Raw genomic sequence first — 13,123 nt, forward strand, 5'->3', positions numbered from 1 at the left:
CAATTCATTGGAATTCATATATTGTGTGGCGTTTTACAAGTTCCCAGCTACATATTTTACTGAACAAACAACACAGTTCCCTATTATTGTTGATATTATGCTACGTAATCGGTTTGAAAAGCTTAGGATTACTTTTCATGGAAACGACAATACACAGTGCCCATTACGAAGTGACCCACACTATGATAAACTGTATAAAATTCGGCCATTCATAGACAAGGTGCGGCAGAACTTTGTGACAACAGATCCAAAAGAGTAAAATACTGTTGATGAAATATTATTTCCTTTTAAAGGCAGAAGCAGCTAGAAACAATATACTGTATTAGAAATAAACCTCATAAGTGGGGTATAAAGATTTTCGCATGTGCACGTATGACTGGAATTGTAAACGATTTTGAAATTTATGTAGAAAAAGGAACTCTAATAAGTGACTCTGAACTTGGTATTAGTGGCGATATTGTTATGCATCTTGTTGAACATTTACCGAAGAACAAGAACTTTAAAGTTTCATTCGATAATTGGTTTACATCATATCCCCTCTTTCTAAGCTGAAATTACAAGGTCTTTTCTCTGTTGGTACTGTTAGGTCAAATTGCAACTTCAAGTCTGACAAAGATCTCAGAAGAACTGGACGTGGAAGCTTCGATTATCGAACAGAAAAAACACAACAAATATAATTGCGTTAAAATGTTATGACAATAAATTTGTTCACATTGCGCCATCTTGCGTAGGTGTTGAGCGAGTAGACGAAGTGGAAAGGTAGTCTCTGGCTGAGAAGAATCATATAAAAGTGAAGCGACCATCAATTGTCAAAGAATATAACCAAAGGATGGGAGGCGTAGATTTGCATAACATGCTCGTTGAATTATACAGAATTGATATAAGGGCAAGGAGATTTTATCTTAGAATTGTGTTCCACTTAATTGATATGTGTTTTGTCAATTCCTGGTTATTGTATAGACGTCATTGCAATCAAAGAGGTGATGGCACACATACCTACTTGATTTCCGCGCAGATATTGCAGATGTGCTTCTAATGGCTGGAAAAGATATGTCGAGGAAACATGGAAGACCTTCCATTGAAGAAGTACCTATGATCAAGAAGAAGAAGAAGGCAATCAGCACAACGCCTGGCTTAGATGCTACACTCTGTAAAGAAAAAATAGCGACACTTGCTTGGATATGGTTTTCACAATATACTTTAATCAATATGATATTTTATATGAATTCCTGATAATATTACAATGTATATTCCTAATGAGCAGTTCTTTCTTAATACTTGCGCCAAAGTTTCAGGCTTTTGACATGAATTTAATGAATTTATATGCATATATAAGTAGCTATGTGTGTTTTGAGAAAAAATCCTTTATAGGAAGAGTTATACATGAAACTGAAAAAGATCAACAACAATAGCAGAAAACAAGAAATAGAATTCCTTAAGGGTAAGACATATTTTGTGCAAACATCGGGGAGTACCGTACACCAAACTAATATTTTGTGTGTGCACCATGGGCTTTCTGGAGTGCAGCGAATCATCGGAGTCCTTTGGTAACAAGGCTATTGTAAAATTCTACCTCGATTTCACGGAATAACACCCGGATTATCTGTTCCTTGAATTCCATTCTATTTGAGATAGTTGTCTATTGAATCTTCTGTTCATATTGATTCACAAATTTTCAACTGGATTCATGTCAGGTGAGTTTGTAGGCCACATGAGTTTCTAAATAGTCATATTCTTGAACCACGTATTAACGATTTTCGCTCAGTGACATGATGCATTATCGTCCTGGAACAGGAAATAGTCCAAATTTTCTTCAGAAAAGTCATCTTTGGCTGTTGTAAGAACTTTACGTACCAGAATTTGAAGATATTTTCGTGCATCAAACGATCCTTCACATATATCCGTCGCTCTGACGTCTTTAACGGTGAACTAAACCCATACCATCACTCATTAACTGAATATTTGCATCCCTTAAACAAAATCCTTGTCAGGTTCCTTGCTTGTTCGTATCCACAACTTCACACCACCATCGTTTCCCACTATTTTAAACTTCTTTTCAGCAAAGAAAACGACGTGCTTGCAGTTGCCATAAGTCCAAGTTGCATATCGACTCACAAAACTACATGTTGAAGTGCTTCGTGTTTTGTCAGTTCCGACTTTCTACACGGTTTCTTCTTTGTAATATCCTCTTCACACATTCAAGACAATACAGTTGTACGAGTAACTGCAGTTCCAAGATCATGCCAAACTACAGAAGTGATTTTTGGGGAAATCACTCCTTAAATCTGCAGTGCTATTGATTTCATTTAGCAATCTGCTCTGGGTGATACTTTCATTTTTCTTTCACACTGTTGACGAAGGAACGATTTGTCATGCTGTTTCCACTTGTGAAATTACTCTTCCTGCCGTAGAATGATGGATTTTCAGTATTCCATCTATTCCCTTAGAGATTTGCCTTAGTTGCGCAAAGCAAGAATTATGTCTTGTTTACATGGCAACAAGTCACATTTCTTACCCATCTTATTTGTTTACAATCCACATGTAGCAACAATATCACACACAAACAACGCTGCACAACAAAAATTTTGCCACTTGACACTATCCAAACAATGAGAAAGCCAAGAACAATCATAAAATGCTATTTAGCTCAGCCTACACATCACAAATGCAATGCAGAATTCTCACTACAATAATTTACGAGACGCACTCAGTGCCATCTAACGAAAATATTACTGATACACAAATAATTGGCAAGCGATGTCGTACACCACAGGTGTCACAGATAACGCAAATGAACTATTCCATTCATCATTTCCTTTTATTCCTCTTCTAATGGGCTGCAATTATGGTTTTCTGTGTAAGTTAGCTTGAGAATTGAGGTGTCGCTATTTTTTCTTTACAGAGTGTAGATTCGATGCTATTGGTCACTGGCAGATTCATGATGAATAAAAGCAACGTTGTAAACTTTGCATCAAAGCAAAATCTAGGACGAGGTGCCAAAAATGTGATGTAGCTTTGTGCTTGACAAAAAACAAAAAGTTTTCATTCAATACCATCGAAAATAAGTTCACGTTTTCAACAGTACTTAACATTTATTTTCCTGCATAAGTGCTTATCTTTGCAATTCTAATTTTGAATAAGGTAGTTAAAATTTATACAATAATAATTATGTCCTAATATTTTGTATCACTAGTTTTATGATAAAATATACTGAGAGTTTTTTCTTGAAAAGCATTTTTATTTATGAATTTTCAGTTATTTCTTCAGTAATGTTATTTCCCTGTAGTTATCAACAGTTCCCCATAGTATTTTGTACAGCTAGAATGTAATAATATATGTCTAACTTAAAGATTAGGTAAGACTAAACATTTCACAATATCAGAATATTTTATATCTTATGCGTCCAGTGGGTACATTTGAACCCACAATTTTTCTCGCCAATAAGAGTACTGAAAGTAAAAGTATGGACTTTTTACGATAAAATTAGCCTAATATTAACTAAAAACAGAAAAAAAAATATTTCGCTAAATAAAAATTTGAGTATGAAGGGGTTAACACACTTCGCAACTGCCCAATGGGTCATTCTTGTCAGTGGATTGATTCGTGACAAGGATGTTATAAACAGAGGATCTGCCCATATGTATCTTCATCCCATTAAATCGGTGAAGCCAAAGAGCAACCGAGCATCGGCACGTCTGATTGGCTACTCTCGTTTCTACCATCGTCTGATTCGCTACTTTCGTTTCCGTCATGATTGTTGCCTCAAAACATAGCGATCCTATTGGGCGGAGTGGGCAGTGCAGGTGTGCGAAACTGTGACGTGTAGCTTCAAGATCCTCTATTTTATAAGATCCTTGATTCGTGAAGTGTTTTCTAACTTTCTTAAGAAGAAGAAGAAGAAGAGAAAGAAGATGATGACAGCACATGGATGACTTTAAAGTTAAAGCGGTAGAATACAAAACATTGTGAGCTGTGAGCATGTGAAGTGTGAAGATGAAGTGTACAATGAAATACAGCCAGATATGGTTTTTAACTTATTTTACAGTTCTAATTTTTACTTCTGACGTGATTACTGGTTCCAAACTGAATGTTCCAAGAGTTTTATTGCCCTTGTTTAACCAGTTTTCTACGAACTTTACATTGGAGGTAACTGACAATGGATGCTACAAATGGTTAGTAACTTTACATAATACTGAAATAATTTGTTTTAGATCCGCGGTGATGGTTTAGTTTTGGTCACCACATTTTAGAAAATTTACAGGTAAAATCAAAAGACATGTTTATAATGAACACATTTCTCAAGGCTACATTATAAATAGAATTAACCCATGCGAAGCAATAAATCTGTATTTTTGGTTTATAAGTGTAGGGTGACTAGTGTAAAATCATTAAAAGTGCTTTACTATGCATAAAATAAGCGAATGCATATAAAAGATGACTATATTAGATACTGTTTTCCACTGGCGGTGTATTTCTGCACATTGTACATAAGCTGTATTTTATGTTTACAAATAGTTCGTTACTAGCGTGAAACCATGGCGAGTGAAACTGAAACTCGTATCATTGCCAAACCCCTTGTTTCCACTACCTTCGCTTACGCGTATACCTACCGTCCTTGACACGCTTCCTCCCTTAGGATGCGCCCCCGTACTATTCCGCGGACCCACCAGCTTCGCATTTCCCTGTCTCTGTTAGACATTCTTGCTTTTTAGTGGCCATTTACCACATATTCGTGCTTTTCGCACTTTAGTTATTCTGCCATACGTCCGGACACCGTATTTACACGTAAATCGTAAAAAAAAAGTACTTTTTATAACTTTCTTCTGATGGCTCCCCTGAATTGTATTTATGCTAAATCAGCTAATGTCATGTCGCCCATTACAAATCTTTTCAAGGACAATGAGAAGATTTGTTATTTTCAACAATTATTTTGAGTGGTGTGCGAAAACAACCCGCACGCATCTTCTTATTGAGCGCCGGTGTCACATGAATTCTTTACCCCCCTTTTTCTGGTATTTTCAAAGGAAAAGTCAGAAGTCACATTAAAAATTGATATCTTTCAATGCAATCTCTCAGTGTATGCACTCACTTTGGGCAAGATGCCTTTAAATCCCAAGATTTGGTAGAGGGCAAAAATTTCCTAGGGGTTTATTACCTCCCAGCCGGTTTCTGGCAGGGTGGATTGATTTAAAATCAGTCTGATTTAAGTCACTTGATTTTTTAAGTAAAAATCGTTGATTTAAATCAAATTCCGAAATAAATTAATTTAAAGTAAAAATAAGTAGAATGCAGCCTCTGTTTGTTATTTCAATTATGAAAGATAATCATAAAACAATAAGATGCAAATGTATGTACAGCACGGTATGAAAACGAGTGTTTCATGCTGAGGATGATTAGGGAAAATCCCGTTTTGAACGGGTAACGGAGGATTTCTGCTTTCTTATCTTCGTAACATAACGTTTCTAAATCGTTAACTGTTCCAACGAAAATCACCACGGACATTAAAGATGAAAATTATTTTGTGTGCGCGTCTGTTTGATTGTTCCGAGAAAGTGGGGCGTATTTATAGAGGGGTCCGATTCCCTCTCCGAAACTTAAGTCTTTTTTTAGATTTTATAACTTCAGACGAATTTTGCTTATTTTATTTGTATTTCATGCCGCAAGCTAGTTTTCTTTTTAGGTATGCTCCTGCCAAATATGAGTAACTTTTGTGAAAGTAAAGTATCAAGTTGATAAACGTCGCCGTACTTTTTCCTCAGTGCTTAAGGAACATTGTTTGGGATTATAGATGCAAAATAGCAGTTTTTTAATTTTTAAATGAAAAGCCGGCTTTTTAGGGAAACAACCTAAAATTTTAGTTTTTGTCATTTTCATAATTTTTCTATCTAAATAGCTTTCTTATAGTTAAACAAGATTTCATGACCTAAATGTCATATTTCCCTCTAGAATTTACCATCATGATGGATGGAGCATATGTTTTATGAATTGAACATTAAGTACGTAGTATTTGAGAGCAATTTTATAGGCTTTATAACTTTATTTTAACTTCTGAGTTATCGACATTTTTTTCTTTAGATCATTTCATTTTTAGTTATTCGTGTTTCATTTCTTAGAGCTTAGTACTCTAATTTCTAGCACATAGTTAAACTTGTGTTTTTCAATATATCCGTCAGAGCATACTTCCACATTTCTGTTATACTGTAGCTGTGTAATGATGTAGCAATAATCTTCTGGATGCTACTTTGAATACCATTTTATACAAATAAGCAGTACGGAATTAGAAAAGTGTTTTGGGAGGGTTTTTTCTTATTAATGGTTAGTTTTTTTCTAAAAATGCCTGATTTTCATTTGAGGAGAGCTTCAAGTTTATGAGTAAAGACAACTAAAATTTCGTTTGTTTTAGAAATTCCGTAATTTCGGAGAACAGGCTTCAGTCCGAAAGACACCCCCACCCTAACCCCTTTCGCAAATCCGTCATTGCTGATAATTAGTAATAAGAACAATTTAAAACATAAGAAATGAAATCAGCCAGGAATCACAGTACACGCAATATCTCTACATTCACTGATGGAATTAAGAACTTTTGTCGGAATGGTCGAATGCGGGACTGAATCCCGGATTTTCCCAATAGAAGCGGAAAAGCTAACCACTCACTCATGTTTGTTGTGCTGGGCTTAGATGTATTTCGTAGTTTTTCTTTTCTTTTTTTTAAAGAGAAAGTTCCGTAATGACATGTTGAATTCTTGTTAAAAATTCAGAAACCTTCAGGACTGGGTAAACCGTGATGGTGGTTATATATTCCAGAGCCTTGGAAACCAAATGCTCAGGTGAACAGTATTACGCATATGATCCATGAACAGAAAATTCAGTGCATTACAGAATTCGGGACTTCATCGATTTTGCAGGTCCGAAGCACCTGATAGGTAGTAACAGATTATTACGTATGTAATAAATGAATAGAAAATACATTTACAACATTTCTGTTCCACTTCAAAGACGTTTCTGTAGGGGTAGCAAAGGCGGAAGCAAGAGACGCATTAACAAATTAGGTGATTTTTTAGCGTCCCATACAAAGATAGCATTTTTTTTCAGTCTTTTAAAGTAATACGTTGAATTGTAATAAAACAATGATTATTTTTCATTGTTACTCTAGTACGAATGTTTATGAAAGTCTCGGAAGTCAGACATAATAAGTTTATAGGCTATAACAGATTGACGAGGGAATGATATTTATTTATTTATTTAACAATCGCCCGGTGCAGCTCAGAAGCTATTTTATACAGGATATCGAACAACAACATGGAAAGGATTTGGGGAGGTATCGGCCAGGGCCTGTTTACGTAGGTACTAACCTGGCATTTGCCTGATAGGATTGAGGGAAACACTAGAAAATCCCATTCAGGATGGTCGGCAGCGGGAATCGAACCCATGACCCCCCGAAAGCGAAGCCAACGAGGAGAACATGTTATTTTTGAGAAGGCTACGGCGTCGAAAATTAACCAGACACAGTCACTTTGTACAAGATGGCTTTAAATCAGAAGGTTTGAAAGGGGGGTAAAAATTTCCTATGAAATTATTACCTCCCTGTCGGTTTCTGGTTACTTCAAAAACAAACTAATATGTTACATTATAAATTGATACTCTCCGTAGTATCTCTTAACAGACACAGTCACTTTGGGCAAGATGGTTTTATATCCGAAAATTTGATAGGGGTAATATTTTCCTAAGAAATTATTGCCCCTGTAGGTGGTTCGTGGTTACTTGAAAGACAAAGGCAAATGTTACATCATGGATTGACACCATTTCGCGTTATCTGTTGAGAGGATAGCTCAACGAGGGAGCGCAATGTTGAAAAGAATAAAGTCAAAGAAACATAACTGCTTTTTCAAATGTTACGGCACTACAACGGAACTACTAAACAAAGTTTTAATTTTAAGTGTGACATTACTTGAAAAAGTTGCATCCCGTTTGGTTACATAATCTTCTGTATCCATCTTTTTTACCAAACTTTTTAATGCCTTTAGTACGTTGTGAAGTACACGGTCACGAGATAATTACATCATTTATCACGGGTAATATAGGGAGGATGTAGTTTTTCCTTTTCTGTTTGTCGGAGAGCGAATTTTATAATAGTGTGGTTTTATGAAAATGGAAATAGGAAAGATTCCGTCATTACCGTGTTAAAACCTTCTGCACTGAGCGTCTTGGAATGAGCTACTTACTTTCCTTTAAAGCTTTCTTTCATCTTTTAAATTTGTTTTTTCTTTTTTAAAATACAAATAAATCGCTATTATGGTATTATTCAGATAACATTTTTCAAGTTTTGATTAACACAGAGAGTGAAATACCCTACTCTCATCATCCTTCGGGTTGATGAAAGAGGGTGTTTCATATGTTTTAAATTGATTATTTATTGGTTCGGGCACTGACGTAGACATTTCCACAGTTGAAACCTCCTCGGTTACCTTATATTAGATGTACCTAAACTTGACCAGTACCAACTTTTCAAGAACCCACTTATGCAATTTAATTAATACTTTACTTCAGAAATCTTCTTAACAGCCATTTGTTTCCAATTACATATCATAAATATCCTACATCATCATCATCATCAATATATTTATCTTCTATTAAACTATATATCTATATTAATAATTCGTCGTGGCTGTGACATTGGATTCCAAAGTATCTTCTTAATACATATACACACACGATTCCATAACATTGTACACTACTTCGTCTGGTTGCGGGTTTTACATTTATATTTAGATCACAAAACAAATGTAAATAATACTAATTATACAATTGGTTCGTCTTCGATGTTTAGATCCAGGGTCTAAATAGTTTACAGATCCATATTAAATATATACATTACCAAATACAGATTTACATACTGTAACGGATCATTCTGAATCCGTGACATTGATTCTTACAGTTACCGATAGTGTGTTTTGTTAGTATTCCAAGATGTAAAAGGTGATTTGCATTTGTCTGGCTATGTTACCAGAATTTATTATTATTCTATACTGTACAACCGAATTCTAAAGCTGTACCGGGTAATCACCAAACAATTTGATTTACAAATAAAAGAAATTAAAGGTAAATTTAAATTATATATATATATATATATATATATATATATATATATATATATATATATATATTGCTTATCAATAATGTCCGGATTTGTATGTAATTACATATTTTTTTCCTTTATATGTAGGTTCGTCAGATCCTTAAATGTTTGTGATTCACACCTGTAGGGTGCTTGAACTCAAGTTTCATGTTACATATTTTGACCAATATTACGTATTTCTATGATTTCTACATTTTTTTTATACATAAAACTGCCTTAAAAATTTTGCGTTTACTGAAATTTTAATTTAAAATAATAATAAAAAAAAGATTCAATTGTGTCATGTCTGTCTTTTCGTTTCTTTACCGAAAGAGAAATCTCTCTCTCTTTTTTTATTTGTCAAACCATGTTTCACAGAATTTTCGCCGATAACAAAAGAAATATAAGAAGAAACAAGTAAAAATCCTTCCTCCGAGGTACATTACCAGCGCCCTTTATTCTCAACTCTGGAGGAAGACTGATAACGTGCCTGACAGGCGACAGGAGGAAATTCCTAAAATGAAGTATATTTGATTGTTATCGGAGGTCGGACGGGAAAAAAATGAAAGCAAATACTGCAATTCAAGTTAAAACTATGCTAGTGTGCTTCCAGGAATTTACTGCAAGAGTTCGTTCCAAGAAACTGGCGACAATGGCAGTATCATAGCAGATAACCTAAACTTTCAAAGAACTTCGCTTGTTCAACTGAATGACAGGAGCGCAGTACTCTAGTATTGCAGTTGCGAAACGCACGTGTTCTGTATTGACAGTCGAAGTTAGAAATAGCTCCGTTTGCCTCAACTTTATCCGCGAAATTGCGGTCGTGGGTAACTATTGATGATGCGTTTACTACGGACGGTAAAGTTCAATGAAATCTCAGTTAAAACAAGTACGAAGTGCACTCCATGCAAGAAATAAAAATTTTTGAACTGCAAAAAAACAAGTACTCTTGACAAAAATACATCAAGATACTTCAGTGAGTGAGTTTTTCAGAGTTGTGCCAGGCAATGATAGCAGCAAACATTCCTTGGAACAAAGTTCAAGTGCCAAAATACCGTGCTATTCTGGAGAAGTACTGCAGGCGTCGAATTCCTGAGGAATCCCCTCTTCGAAAGTGTTATCTCGAAGTTTGTTATAGGGGAGTTATAGATACCATTATGGCAGAAGTAGGTAGTTCATAAATTTGGATTTCTGTGGACGAAACAACAGACGTTTTGGGACGTTATGTAGAAAATTTAGTGATTGGAAAGTTGTTAAGTGAAGATGCTCCATCTAAATCCTATCTTAATGCGAGTAAATTGCTGGAACGCACGAATCATTTCACGATTCCTCACTTTGTAAACGATGGTTTTAGTGTTGTGGCCGGGTGGAGTTCAGAAAGGAAAAGTCCTTGTTCTCTGTATAGACAGTGCAGCGTACTTGTTAAAAAGCGGCTAGAGCACTACACTTTTTTACTCTCACTTAATTCATTTCACCTGTATGGCCCATGCTCTTCAGCGTGTTGCTGAAGAGGTGAGAGACAACTTTGCGAAGTAAATCAACTAGTTTCTTCCACGAAAAAAAAAAAAAAAAAAAAAAAATGTTTGTTAAGGCGCCACAACGTGTTCAAGTTTACAGAGATCAACTGCCAGACGTGCCATTTCCTCCGGAGCCTGTGCTGACGCGATGGGGCACTTGGATACAGACCCAACGAACATTTTTTTTTTAAAAAATAAGCCTGTTGTTCATTCATTTCCATCGGATTCTGCTGTGTCAGTTGGCAATGCTCAGAAACTGTTTAATGACTCAAAAGTAGCGTGTGATATTGCATACATGGGCAGCAATTTTTGTTGGCTACCTACAAGCATTAAAATGCTAGAGACTGTTGGGTGGCCTTTTCCGGAATCCATGGAGATCATAGAGGATTCAAAGAGACTGCTGCAAGGTATGTGTGTGGAGATGTAGGAAAAAAAGTTCGATAGAAACTAAATGCAGTGCAGGAAAGAAACCCGAGTTACGACAGCCTATTGGCAGTGTGTGAGATTCTCAGTGGTCAAACAAGAACCCTCCTTGAAGATGTTTCCCGCAACTATATCCCCCTGTTGAAATACGCTCCTGTTACCTACTGTGATGTAGAGAGATCATTCTCTGCATACAAGAATATTTTATTCGATCGCGGACAAAATTTTACTTCTGATCATTTGGAAATGTACCTTGTAACCCACTGGGCAACAACACACAGTTGAACTGCAAGCACATCTTTTGTAAGTACTTTATTTCAAATTAAAAATGTTCATTAGTGGAAATATTCTTCAATCTTAGTTTAGCTGGAATTGTTTAAAAGATATAGGACTGCTTTTCCCTGCATGAAATAAATATACATAAAACAATACATTTCGTCTTAAGTTGCTTAATTAGTATTTAAATTTGTAAATAGCGTATAATTCATTCAAGATTGGGCCGTGGTGACGGATGCGCATTTAGTGTAAAAGGTTCTAGATTTGAAACGGGATCACACCGCACCACATGAGATTTCTGACGTACAAATGCCGTATGCATTGCTTTTCTCGGGGCTTTCCTGTTTCTCTCTACCCGATTCACACTTCCTTCATTTGTGTCTGGTTTTTATTATCCTGCAATCAGTCACGTTAGTGACGTATGGCTGTCTCAGTTGTTCAAGCATTTCACTTCATTGGGGGACTTCCATTAAGCAGGATAAAGTGTAGTAGATTCTTCTTTTGATTTTCCTAATTCGTTTAAATATTGCATTCTTATATAATATTACATATTTCTTACATTTTTAAGCGATTTTTGTTACATATATATGTACTCCCATGCGCAAAAAATATTGCGCGTATACTGTAACTCACGATTTTTCGAATTTATTCCATTTTCCTCACGTTTATGAGTAAAATTCAGTTATTAGTATGTGGAGATAATAGAAAGCTATCCATCTAAGGAGATATTTCCAAAAAATATAATAAAATAATAAAAATATAAGCAAAAACCAAAATTACGCTCTGTTTTGTGTATACTGGCAATCATGCTTTCGAGGGATTTTTCAGTAGCATAGCACAATTGCGAAGGGAAATTGACATAGGCAGTGAACTAGCTGGCAGAAGGAATTGGAAAGTGGACTAAAATATTAAATTTATTGGTTTAAACCTAGTGTCTAGATGGTTTGCAAAATATAAATTAGCTCCTGTAACTAAGTTGTCGTACGAAAATATAGAATTTAACAGAAAAGCTCTTATCTTAAGGTTCGAAGCGATACGCACGATGGTTATGAGCATTACTTGTTAAGGAAAAGAAAGCAAACAAAACGTAGCCTCCGTGGTTAAGTGGATAGAGTCGCAGACTAGTAGTTCTTTTATTATTTTGACACGAGATCGAATCTCATCCCATTCCATATATATTTTTTCTTACAAAACATTATAGGAAGTGTATAATTTTGATGTTAATAAGAACCGAAACAATATAATAAGGAAATAACTTATTGATAGTATCCTTTAATCGACGTATTTCTTCAGTATTAGAATACGTGTAATATTGGAGACAGTGGTTGTTTTCAGTTTATGGTCTTGTATGTTACATTTTCCCTTCCCGTTCTTGAACAGCAGACAACTCACTTCGGATTTGTGTGTCAGGAACTGGAAAAATAACATACGCGACCTTGAGAGTCTTTTCAGTCTTACCCTTGTTACATCGACATGACGTTACATCGAATGTTAGAATAGCTTGTCTTCATGAAAAAAAAGGAAGAAAGGAAAAAGCTGATGTCAACTTATCTTTTGTGTGTGTATGTGTGGGTGCTTGTGTTTTTTTTTCTTTTTAGAGTATTGACTTTTTCCCTCTTTTTTTTCATATCCACAAGTGCAAGAAATGCAATCATCAGTCTATGCTTTCGTTGAGCGAAACTAAATTATACAGATCTATGTATGCGGAACACGAATATTTCCAAAAGATAGCAGGAATATGAACGATAATCATACCATATTTCTACATTATATAGTAGCGTGAAAAACTGAT

General features: G+C 35.4%; 1 protein-coding gene across 1 annotated transcript in view; it reads left to right on the forward strand.

Moving 5' to 3' along the window:
* Window positions 1-3,896: 3,896 nt before the first annotated feature.
* Window positions 3,897-13,123, forward strand: part of Gp210 (nucleoporin 210) — a 134,008-nt gene continuing 124,781 nt past the window's right edge. The window contains exon 1 of the mRNA XM_081742649.1: window positions 3,897-4,172. Coding sequence (XP_081598775.1) covers window positions 3,994-4,172 — 179 coding nt within the window. The 5' untranslated portion in view covers window positions 3,897-3,993. The remainder of the gene's footprint in view (window positions 4,173-13,123) is intronic.

Source organism: Thermobia domestica, chromosome 16 (assembly GCF_964235325.1).
Source record: "Thermobia domestica chromosome 16, izTheDome1.hap1.1, whole genome shotgun sequence".
In the NCBI taxonomy this organism is placed as follows: Eukaryota; Metazoa; Arthropoda; class Insecta; order Zygentoma; family Lepismatidae; genus Thermobia; species Thermobia domestica.